This window comes from Calidris pugnax, unplaced genomic scaffold (genome assembly GCF_001431845.1).
Source record: "Calidris pugnax isolate Ruff unplaced genomic scaffold, ASM143184v1 scaffold116, whole genome shotgun sequence".
In the NCBI taxonomy this organism is placed as follows: domain Eukaryota; kingdom Metazoa; phylum Chordata; class Aves; order Charadriiformes; family Scolopacidae; genus Calidris; species Calidris pugnax.
Window position 1 is genome coordinate 1,469,547 of NW_015090877.1, and position 11,446 is coordinate 1,480,992.

General features: G+C 55.1%; 1 protein-coding gene across 2 annotated transcripts; it reads right to left on the reverse strand.

The window, feature by feature from the left end:
- Positions 1 to 254: 254 nt before the first annotated feature.
- MYBPH (myosin binding protein H) lies at positions 255 to 11,028 on the reverse strand. Of its 2 annotated transcripts, none has more exons than XM_014946308.1 (11): positions 10,565 to 11,028; positions 10,183 to 10,317; positions 8,138 to 8,305; positions 5,498 to 5,586; positions 4,175 to 4,370; positions 3,697 to 3,836; positions 3,399 to 3,558; positions 2,755 to 2,891; positions 2,124 to 2,310; positions 947 to 988; positions 255 to 431 (listed from the first exon to the last, which is right to left on the reverse strand). In XM_014946308.1, the coding sequence occupies exons 1-10, from the start codon at positions 10,830 to 10,832 to the stop codon at positions 978 to 980; spliced, it is 1,491 nt and encodes a 496-aa protein (XP_014801794.1). In that variant the 5' UTR covers positions 10,833 to 11,028; the 3' UTR covers positions 255 to 431; positions 947 to 977. The 2 variants fall into 2 exon arrangements, with proteins under 2 accessions (XP_014801794.1, XP_014801795.1); XM_014946309.1 differs by having other exon boundaries at positions 255 to 434.
- Positions 11,029 to 11,446: the final 418 nt, after the last annotated feature.

The window sequence follows — 11,446 nt, forward strand, 5'->3', positions numbered from 1 at the left end:
GTCCTCCTCTTTGTTGGGTTGCTTCTGGTTTAATCATCTTCATAGATGTTTTATAAAGCTGGTCATGCCTTTCCAAGCTCAAAAACCATTTCCTCCACCCATGGTTCAGTGGGGTGCCATATGAACCCGCAGCTCCCTCCACCTCCACCCACCCAAACCAAACCACAATAAGCAGGACAGAGTGGCTTGGGTTTTTTTATTAGGAACAAAGCCCCTCAGATGGGCTTGTTTTATTGTCACAGCTAAGGACACATTCAGAAAGGACCATGCCATGGGAGGCTGAGGTGCAAGTCCCCCCAGAGCACTGCCGGGGAGGGGGCAGGCCAGCAGGGGCCATGGCCAGGAGCATCACCATGTGCCACGCTACCGCCCAGGAACTGCAGCATCCACCTGGGGTAAAGGAATGGGATCCAAGTCCTGTGAGGGCACCGCTGCTGAGAGACCAGTGGTCAGGATGAGATGAGAAACCACATCCCAGGCCTGGCTGTAATGCAAGACAAACCCAGCCCAGCTCTTCCACCCTCTTCTGCCCCACAAAATTCAGGTGCAGGCCTTTAACTCTTCTTTTCTACACCACAGCCCCATTTCACACCCCTTTGTACCTGCCCCCAGCCCCAGTACTTGCCCCTCATGTGCATCTGGGGGGCTGCCCACTGTGCTGCCCACGTATCTGCCAGATACACCAGCCTCCCCCCTGCACCTTCTTTCTCCTGGCCATATTCACAGTCCTCCCTCCACCTCCCACAGGGGCAGGTTTCTCTCAGGCTCTGAGCATCCCACCCCACCAGTGCATCTCCAGCCATGGGACAAGGTAGCCCTGAGCTGGGGTGACAAGCTGAACCCTGAGCAGGTGACAAGGGTGCTCATCCCACTCCATCCCCAACGAAGTGACCCACCTTCCCTCCATCCCGCAGCCCCAACCCACCTACCCCCCAACCCAACTTACCTTGCTCTTCATCTCGCCCTCTGATCTGTCCTCACTGGGGCACTGCAGGAGAGCATGGGAAATATAAACCCCCTGAACCCTCCTCACCTCAATCCCCTTTTGATTTCCGAAATAGAGCCAGGGCATAACCAACCCCCACACACCCACATGCACCTACGCACACCATCCCTGCTCACACAAGCTCCAGGCAATCGTGCCCACCACCATCACTGCCCGCTGCTGGCCAGCTCGTCCCCAAGATCCCAGCCGGGGTGAACTCCCAGGTGCTTTGTGTCCCCATCACAACCACGAGCTCATCTTCCTGGCTGACTTCACTGCGTTGTTTGCATGGCTGGGCTGACAGCCCTGCCTGCAGGGCAGCGTGGCCGGGGACGGCTGGGCCAGGGCTCACTGCTTTGGCTGGAAGCCCTGGGACCAGCTGCCACAGAGCCGAGCACCGACCCCGTGCCACCTCGGCAGCCCCGTAGCTTCAGCGGGGACTGAGGGTGACCACCGGGTCGGAGCCCTGCCTGCATGGGAAGTAGGGCAGAGCATGTCTCGGGGCAAGCGTGTGCTGGGAAGTCACAGGAGGAGAAATAATAGAAGTGACACGTGTCTAAGGACATACTGCTACTTGAGGAACATGCGTACAGTGTGTGTGGGTGGACATGCATCCTCCTGCATGCCCAGGCGGGTCTGCAGCACGCAGGAGAGACGTCTGTGGAGGGAGCAGAGCAGGACACCTTCATACAGGGTTTGGTTGGGTTGGGTGCTCTGCTGAGGCAGGGAAATGTGAGCTGGAAAGTCTGGGCACGATCCCGAGACATAAGTCAGAACAACCCAGGTGCAAATGGAGGGGGTTCACCACGGGCCCCACATGCATGGCTCATGGGTGGCTTGGGACATGCAGTGAGGAGCAAGCAACTGTCCCATCCTCCACCAGCACCCCTGATCCTTTGGCTCTGCAGTTTCTGCTTTCCTCCCCAGTTTTTGGCCATGAATAAGGGAAGGCAATTTCAAGATGCTTCAAGACCATAAACCCAAGGAACCCAAAGCTCCAGCTCTACTGCTGCCCAGTGTCCTTTGGCTCCCCCATCACCAGGATCAACACAAAACAGTCACAAACCACAGCACTGTGAAAGTGAGAACAGAAGGCCGGCAAGGAGACCTGCTCCTCTATCTTCTCGGCCAATCTTACCTTTCACATCAAGTTTGCAGTCTACCGAGGCTTCCCCCAAGGGGTTCACAGCTTTGCAGGTGTAGATGCCCCCATCGAAAGGGCTGGGCTTGCGGATTTCCAGGGAGCAGACGCCCTGCTCAATCATCGCTATGTATTTGGGGTCTTCCCGTATCTCCATCTGATTTTTCATCCAGATGATTTTGGGCTGGGAGGAAGCAGGATTTATTTATTTATTTGTTTGTTTAAAGCAGAGAGAGAAATGATAAATCTAACTGGCCCCAAAATTCAGCCACTTGTTTGCCTTTGCCTTGACCCTGCCTAAAAATTGTGGCCATGGTGGGATTCACAGTCAGAAGCAATCTGAAGAGCTAAATCTCCCATTCTTGATCCCTAACGATGGCTCCACACTTCCTCCCCCAGTGCAGAAGGAAACAGGACATGGCTTGAATTAAGATCAGTCTCCTATCTTCATGCAGAAACACCCCAAACTTGCCACAGTTTGACTGAGAGGGCAGCTGCAGCCTCAAAACACATCCAACCCTAACCCAATGTGACCAACCATCTCCCATCACCTCTAGCCACCTTGCAAAACCCCCACTGGTGGCTGCCCACACGTAGACATGATGCTGTCCATGGAGGAACCACTGACCTGGGGGAAGCCCCGGACGCAGCAGAAGAGATGTGTGCTGTAGCCCCGGGTGGTGGTTCGGTCTGTCAGGGGCTGGGTGAACTTTGGAGGCTCCATCATGTCCCGTTGGGGGATCTTCTCTGGCTGGTAAGAAGTTTCTAAGAAAATAATTAATTGTAGGTTGAGGCAGAGCTTGGGCTCCTGGGGTTACCAGCACATGGTCACAGGGATTCAGCCCAAGGTACCCCAAAATACTTCTGCTCCTTCACATAACAGCCAGTCAGCCTCTAGCCAGACCTGAGATGGACCACTGCAGGGGTCTCTTCCTCTGTTGCCCTGAGCTGCAGGGCCAAAACCAGGGTTGTTCCTCACCCCTTCCAGCTCCTGCTTCAATCTCACCCCAGGGATGTCCATGCCTTAATCCCTCCCAGAGGGCTGACCATGGCACATGCCTTCCCCAAAGGAGGAAAGAGGTGTAGAAGGAGGGCAGGGGACCTCTGGACCTCTGCCTTGGGGACGCACAGCTTCACCCCTACAGGGACCATCCTGGTGACCAGCCCAGTGGCATCACCACAACACTGAAGAAGCTGCACTAGCCCCAACAGGGACAGGACCCCTTTTGCCCACCACCACCCCCAGCCCCATAGCCACAGTCTTGTCCTCACTTGTCTTCTTGATGTGGGCCACTCCGGAGGTGATGGCTGCCTTCTCGCTCAGCCCGCAGGCGTTCTCCGCGAACACGCGGAAGGAGTAGGTGTTGCCGATGATGAGGTCGGAGATGGTGCAGCTGGTGCGGGTGCAGCGCTCCAGCGCCGTGAACCATTTCTGGGAGGAGAAAAAACACAACAAAAGAGTGGTGAAGGAGGGCAGGCTGTCCAAAGGATGGAGAAGGCATGGGGGGAGACAGATTTGTGCAGCGCCCCAGCACCAGGGCACGGGAGGTCCAGAAGTGCCCCGACTCACCCCACTCTTCTTGTCTGACTTCTGCACGATGTAGCCCTTGATCTCAGAGTTCCCGTTGTCCGCCGGGGGAGTCCACTCCAGGGCCACATTAAAGCCCCACACATCCACCAGCTTCAGGTTCTGGGGGGGGCCTGGTGGCTCTGCAAATACAAACCCTCACATTGTGGCATCCTAATTCACTGCCGCCAGATTCTCTGTTTTGACCATCCCTTGCTCCTCGCTTCTAGTCTCTTCTCACCCTCTTGTAGCACACGAGGGATGAGAAGTTGCAAGGGGCATGGGCTGGCAGGAACCCTGCATTGCCAACTGGAGGAGTTCATCTCCATAATCCTGGAGAAGATCGCACTGGAAGAGGCACCCCAGAGTCCCTTGCCTTGTTGCTGACCCTATTCCATTCCACCCTCAAGAGGAGTTATCCCCAGCCAAGGGCAGGAACGAGTCCCAGAACAACCATGTAGGGTCTCATCCCCAGCCTTACCAATCACTCGGATGTCCAGGGTAGCCTTGTCCTCTGCTCCATTTATCCTCACGGCCAGCTCGTACTTGCCCGAATCACTGCGCTGTGCCTGGCGGATGTAGAAGATGGTGTCCTTCTGCGTGTTGCGGATGTTGATGCGGCTGGTGTCCAGAGGCTTGTCACCCTTGGTCCAGATCACCTCGGGGTCTGGCTTTCCCTGGAGCAACCCACACAGGCCCATCAGGAGCCACTCAAGAGCATGGTCCCAGCTGGTCCTGCTGGGAAGGACAGGTGGGCAAAGCCACCTTGCTTTGTCCAGGCAGCAGTGGCCTGGATACAGCCTCTCCCACCCAGCAGTCCCCAGGGAATAAGCTACAGATGATCCCTGCCAGCCCCACTGATGGGAAGCCATCGGGCTCCAGGGATGAGTCCCCCAAAGTCCTCATGGAACAAGCTCAGCTTTACTTGTCCAGGGCTTTGCAGGTGGAGCTGCACTCCTGTTGCCCAGGCACTGAGCCCAGGCTCAAGTCAGGCAGCTGGGGTTTGAATTCAATATCCAGGGCCAAGTCGTGCCTGGAGCATGGCCAGCACAGGCTCCCAACCACCTATGAGACACGGCATGGACATTTCCCTCATTGCAGGGGAAGATTTCTGGCTCATGCTTCCCCCCAGTGTGTTTCAGGGCATGTTTTCTCCATGGTGGAGAAAATTTTGTCCAAATCACAGAATTTTCAGAGTTGGAAGGGACCTCTAGAGATCATCTAGTCCAACTCCCCTGCCAAAGCAGGGTTGCACATCACTCAGGGCTGCATCCAGGTGGATCTTAAAGATCTCCAAAGAAGGGGACTCCACACCCTCCCTGGGCAGCCTGTTCCAGGGCTCCGTCACCCTCATGCCATGGTGGAGATGCTTTGGGGATGCCCCAAACAGTATGCGATAGATCAGTTGAGGAGAAGACCTCCAGATTGGCCCATCATTGCTTGCCCCATTGTTGTGCCGTGGAGTCTTGTGGTACGTGGCTGTGAGATTTGGCCAGGAGCATGAGCTGAACAGGGCTCATGGGCTGAGACAGCACCAGTAGCTAGCTCACGACCGAGCGTGTTTGGGGTTGTCCCACTGCCAACACCACCAATAAAGACATAGTAGGAGAAAAACAGGAGCTAGGCATGAATTGGAGAGAGGTTCCCTCCCCATCTCCCACCCTCACCCCATGAGACATGGGGATCAGGATAAGTCAGCCTATGGCATGGCCCCAGGCATGTCATGGTGGATAGAAGAGTTACTGCAGAAGCCAACCTGCATTGGGAAAGCCTGGAGGGAACAAATCCCAAATCACACACCTACCTGGAAAGGGATCATAATGTTCACGGCATCCCCAACACGCCTGATGTAAGTCTGTCGCAGGTGACGGGGCATGCGGATCTTCGGGAGCTCTGGAGACCAGAAAAACACACCATGGGGCCAAGGAAATCACAGCTCCCAACTGCATGACCCACCCAATGCATCCCCCTGCTTGACCATCAAGAAATCCCACCCAGAAAGATGGCGACCTCTTCTCTCTCATCTCCTGAACAGTGCTTGCTTCCCTGCAGGGACGTGCCAGCCTCCCCCATTGCCTGCACCACAAAATTATGTCCAACCTTGAGATGCCAGGTCACCAACCCAATGCCACCACCCTGATGGACCATTCACTCCCTTCATTATAGCCAGGCCATGGAGACCAACATGGGCTTAACCAGAAGACCTGCAGCACAGCCTCCATGGTAGCAAGGCAGAGGACATCATCTCCCAGTTAGGAATTATTTCTCCCCCAGCTCAGAAAGCAGACACTCCAGAGATACAAAACCCAACCTCCAGCAAGGACAAGGCTGGCCAGACCTCCACCTTTGCTGTGTGCTCAAGGCCATTGAGATACCGGGGTGGTGCACGGTTACTCACAGCAGAGCTGTGAAAGCCCCAGCCTTAAACCAAAGCCTAATGTCCCCAAGGGAACATAACAAAGACAAGCAAGAAACCCACTGGAGAATGCTGATGGAGCGTGTGTCTCCTTCCCGGGGTGAAAATAGCAGCCGTGTAACCCTACCGGCTGGGTGCCACTCGGTGATCCTTCTGGAGAGGCATGGGGTTTACGTGAGCCCCTCATAAAAGAGCTGTGTGTCCCTGCCCGGATTAAACGTGCCGGAGCTTAGCTCTGGGAAGGGGCACGGCCAGAATTAACCGGGGACTGAGCAATGTCTCAACAGCTGTGAGCGTGAAAGGCCGGCGGTGGGCTGGGGAGGGCAGGAGATGCCCAGAGGTCTCAGATGGCCCCGCCGACAGCTGAGATGGTCTCTGCTCCCCTCGTCCTGCTCTTCCCCCCGGGGATCCACACATCCCTGCTGCCACTTGGGCTCATCAGTCTCAGTGGGGCAGAGAAACCCGACCGCGAGGAAGGAATGTTGATTCATGGGTGTTCTCCCCAGCTTTGGTGTGTCTTGCTCAGGCAGAGGGGGCTGGCTGAGGTCGGTGGCCCAGGTGACATGCTGCTGCGGGTGGGAAGATGTTTTTCCTGCCCCAGCCCCCTGCAAAATGCGACTCCCACACCAAATCCTCATCTGGTTTCTCCTTGTCTCTCTCCACTTCCCAAACCCACTCGTCCCACCTGTTTTTAAACTCCCTGCCGTCTGTATCGCTGCTATTTAAAATCCCTTGTGGTGCTATAAATGAACTGGTGAGAGATACAAAATGCGGTCCCAAACAAAATGTGAAGACCAGAAGGTAGCCAACGGGGCAGAGAGGAGAGGACTTGGGTGCCCAACGGACATCAGTGCCGCTAAGAGTTAATTTGTTCCCCAGCAAAGGGTGTACAGGGCTGTGTTTTGAGTGAAATGCAAAAGCAGGCAAGTGCCCTTGGCTGATGAAGAGTTTCAATCAGCAAAAAGAAAAGAGAGAAGAAATAAAACCCTCACTGTTGTGGAGCAAAAGCAAGTCTGGGGTGTGTGTTTTTCAGCTCTTTGGGTTTTACACCTCTCAGCCCAGACACGTGGTTGGGACAAAGCTCCATGGCAGGGACAGGGGGTTTGACCTGGTGGGTGCAGCACGGGACCAGAAGTGGGAAACATGAGCTGTGTATTTGGCATCTCACCCCAGTCCCTCGTGCCCCAGTTTCCCCAGTCCCACAAGGTCTGGTGGGACGCCTTTGGGACCTGGAGGTGAACTCGGCAGCAGACACCACCACTAATCTGTGTTCACCTCCTGTGAGCAGACTGAGGACAGAGCCTGCAGGACCCTTTCCAGATGCTAACAGACTTCTCCAAGCTCTTTCCTATGAAAAGCTGATGGTTCCCGGAATAACTTTTGTTATTATTATTATTACTATTTTTAAGCAGCTGAAAAATCCGGCGTGTTCTTTGAGTAACAGGAAAAGTTGTGCACTAATAATGTCTTGTGAAGGGAAAATAAGTCTATATTTGCTGTTTGAGAAGTGAAAACCAGCCTGGCCATCACGTATCAGCCTCAGCACATTCGCAGTACCCCGGGAGGAATGCGAGTCCTGCCAAGCATGAGAGCAAGCTATTCATTAGCGAGTTCGGCGTGATTAAACTTCCCATACTCCAGACTACCAGCTCTTGACTTTCCTTAGCTAAATAAACAAAGCTGTCTGACGTGCATGTGATGGCATATTAGAGATGTTAGCATGGCCAAGGAGAGGGGATGGGCTGGAAGTGGGACTGTTGCTGAGCTCTTGTGAAGAAACGGGAAAACGTGGCTCTGCATTTTAAGTCCTTCTCCCACCAAGCCTCACCGTCTGCAGGATCAGTGGCTTGAGGTCAGGAAGAAGCTGCTCCATCCCACCCCAAGGGAATGGATCACAGTTATTGAGAATAACATCTCTGTCAAAGGCTGGATTGCGACGTGTGAGAGGGCAGAGGCTGCCCGGGCTGTAGGGACGGGCTGTGATTTCTGTGTAGGGCTGAAAGAATACACGGCGGGAGCGGTACTTACGGAGGATCTCTCTGATGAGAACTGGCTGCTCCAAAGTAGCTGGGACGCTGGCACCGTTGGCGCTGACGGCCTTCACACGTACATGGATCTTGTCACCGGAGCTGAGGTCTGGGATCGTGTACCGGGTGGACAGAAAAGGCTCCTCGTTCACAGCCTTCCAGTCTGCACCTGCAACCAGCCCAGCAGAGCACTTCAGGCACGCGATGGACAGATGGACACACACACACGCACCCAAACAGCAGGATCAAGCCACAGGGGGTGAAACCCAGAGGCAAAGAACCCCTTCTCTGCAAAGGCTGAATGATTTGGGGCACCAGCAAAAAAAGGCATCTTAGAGGGGAGGTTGGCCACCCCACTCTGCCAAGGAGCATGGGATACAAAACGCTGGCAGAAGCTCAACTGTCCAACAGGAAGCTGTTTACAAGTAAGAAAAGGCATCAGGGCAACAAACATGGTCCTTGCTGACTTTCCAGGTGCATTTCTGGAAGTAGTTAAGTCCGTCTGACTGCCCTGCCAATCTGTTCCTCTTATTGCCCCAAGGACAACTCACTGGGGCTCACCATGTTCCCCAGCACATCCTCCACATTGGGCAAGGTCTGCTTATCACCTGCCACCAGCCAGCTAGACCTCTTCAACTGCTCTTCCTGCTTGGAAGGGTCATCTCAAACTCATTCTGCAGTCAAGATGTAGAAGCCTTCACACGTGAGCCAGCTAACACAGACTTGCAGAGGTTTCTCAGTTAGAAAACAAACCACCTCTGTTACCAAAGGGCTGGATGTCCCAGGCGGGCAACTAGAGCAACACACGTGTGCCAGGGTTTGCTAAGCTACCATGTCTACCTTCAGACCAAGAAGGTTCTCCTATCAAATGCCATCAGACCAGCCAAACCCCAGCTCCTCTTTCCCTTCACTGTTGATGAGGGCTCAAACCAGCCCTCGCTCAAACCTCACCCTATTTTAGCCAACCAGTGTCTTGTACCAGCTGAAATACAGTAGTCACGGAGACCACGTGGTTATCACTGAATGAGTAGAGCTCCTCTGTCACTCAGCCAAACCCAAAGCAAGCTAGGAAACCATCCAAAACTATGACCTTTGGGTGGTTGTCAGCCAGCACCCTCCAGGAATGGCCACATCTTTCCTTATCCCACACAAAGGCCTCCTCATGCATCCTGTCCAACCGTGGTTACCTCCTCAGTCCCCAGCCCAAGATTGAAAGCATCCCACAGCCAAGCATGTGTTGATCATGTCTCCCACAAGACGAACAGCCAAGGGTCATAGATCGAGCTCCCCAAGGCCCATGGACCATCTATGTCTCCCAACACTCCAACTTCATGTAGCACCCAGCACACCAGGCCCAACCTCTCCTTGCAGATCCCCCCAGCCACAGAGACCGTTCACTCTCACCCCAAAGCCAAGCAGGACTTCAAGAGAGTGCCCAAAACACAAGCCTTATCCACCTACCCCATTCCAACAACTAGCAATGCAACCAGAGAACCACAGATAATTGTTGCCACCCACCAGCCAACCTCCATCCACTGCAGCCATCCTCCTTCCAGGCATTTTAAGACCCATCTCACTTGGGCAGGGCTTGCCTGCTGATGGATGCCAGCCCCTCTTGCATTTCCCAGGACCCTTTGCTCCCTCATCATGCCACCTTACCCCCATTTCTTCTGCACTTTCTTTAGGGCAAACATGGGACCTCTTCCTGAGGTCTTGCATCACTATCCCTCCTGAGGTCCCTGCAGAGCTGGAGTTCATTAGAGATCATCCCCAGTGGGTACGCTCATCTCTCCTCCACCCTCTAGCTGGATATGGCAGTGACATTAAACCTAGTCCAGCCCCTTATTAAAGACATCACTACTATCTGAAGCCAACGGGAAGAGTGTCTCCTTCATTGGAAAAAAAAAATCATCTAAAATGAACCCATTTGGGCAAAGAAATGGTGCCCAGGGAAACTCCTTGCTGGGTTCTGCCCAGCTCCATCCCACACCTCCACAGCAACACACCAATTTTCCATGCTTACGAGGCAGGAAAGCCCAAGCCTACTTCCATCTTTGCAGATCTCCACCACGTATCCGTCCAGGCCCGACCGGCCTGTCTGCTCCGGAGCTTTCCAGGTCAGCGTAACCGAGTTTTCACTCACTTCTTCCACGGCCAAGGACAAGGGGGAGCTGGGTGGCTCTGTAACAAATACGCAGTGATGAGGACAGGCTCTCAAGTAGCGGGGCTGTTGGAGGGCAATCACCCAACCTACATGTTGGTCTTCAGCCCTCCCATCCTCCTAATCCTCCAGCCATATCCCACTCCAAAAATATCCTTGATGATTTGATCCCTCTGTCCCTTCACCCCGGCACCCCCACATGCCCCCTCCCAGCCTTGTGTATGTCCCCTCCCCATTGCAGTGTCGGGTCCCGTTCTCAGTTCTCACCTGCTTTTGGTTTCTCGGGTTTCGGTTCAGGGGCTGGGGCTTGGGGTTCAGCTGGGGGAGCTGGGGAACCTTCTTCAGAGGCTGGAGTCGCTTCTGCCGTGGGGACGGGGGCAGGCTCATCTGCGGGGGGCTGCTCTGTGGCAGGGGGTTGCTCAGGGGCTTGGGGTTCTTCAGCAGCTGGGGCTGGTGCTGGTTCTTCCTTCGGGGTCTGCGCTGGCTCCTTCTCCGGAGCTGGGTCCGTGGCTTGAGGTGCAGTTTTGCCAGTCATTGCTGCAAAGCCTGGGGGCTGGGGAAGAGGATGGTTTGGGGTCTATGCTCCGGTGTCTCCGCTCTGTTTTGGGGTTCCTGCTCCAGACCAAAGGTCTCTCCTCCAAATCTGGGATCTTGACTCCGAAGCTGGGGTCCTTACTCCAGACCAAGCGTCTCCACTCCGGATGGACAGTCTCTGCTCCGGGACGGCTGTGCTGGGACAGGGGAACCAGGTCACTGAGCCAAAACAGGAGCTGGGAGGTTTTTATAGGCTTCGGCTGGCACTTGTCACCTCCCTGCAAACCAATCTGCCTGCGCAGGCGGGGGCCGCCAGGAATAGCCACCGGGGACCTGCACATTCAGCAGCACGCCCCTACCCCCTCCTATGGGACTGCAGCATATGGTCCTGTCCCCCCCCTGCCACCCCCCCTGGGCTTGCACGGGACTGGGCAGGCTAGGGCCAGGTCACCTTTCTTTGGGGACATGGCTCCTGTCCCCAGCACCACCACCCTAAGCTAAGGGCTTCCGAGCTCCCTCACTGCCACCTCCTCAGCCACCCCCCTGTCCCTCCACCTCCTCCCCCTTGACACCCCATTGACCTGGCGCCCCCCACACCTTCCCCCAGCCCCTGAA

Excerpts from the sequence above, each read along its gene's own strand:
- MYBPH (XM_014946308.1), bottom strand. The coding sequence starts at position 10,832 with ATGACTGGCAAAACTGCACCTCAAGCCACGGACCCAGCTCCGGAGAAG. Across the intron at positions 10,318-10,564 it reads ACCCGAGAAACCAAAAGCAG|AGCCACCCAGCTCCCCCTTG; the intron begins GTGAGAACTGAG and ends TATTTGTTACAG. Across the intron at positions 8,306-10,182 it reads GGAGATCTGCAAAGATGGAA|GTGCAGACTGGAAGGCTGTG; the intron begins GTAGGCTTGGGC and ends GGCTGGTTGCAG.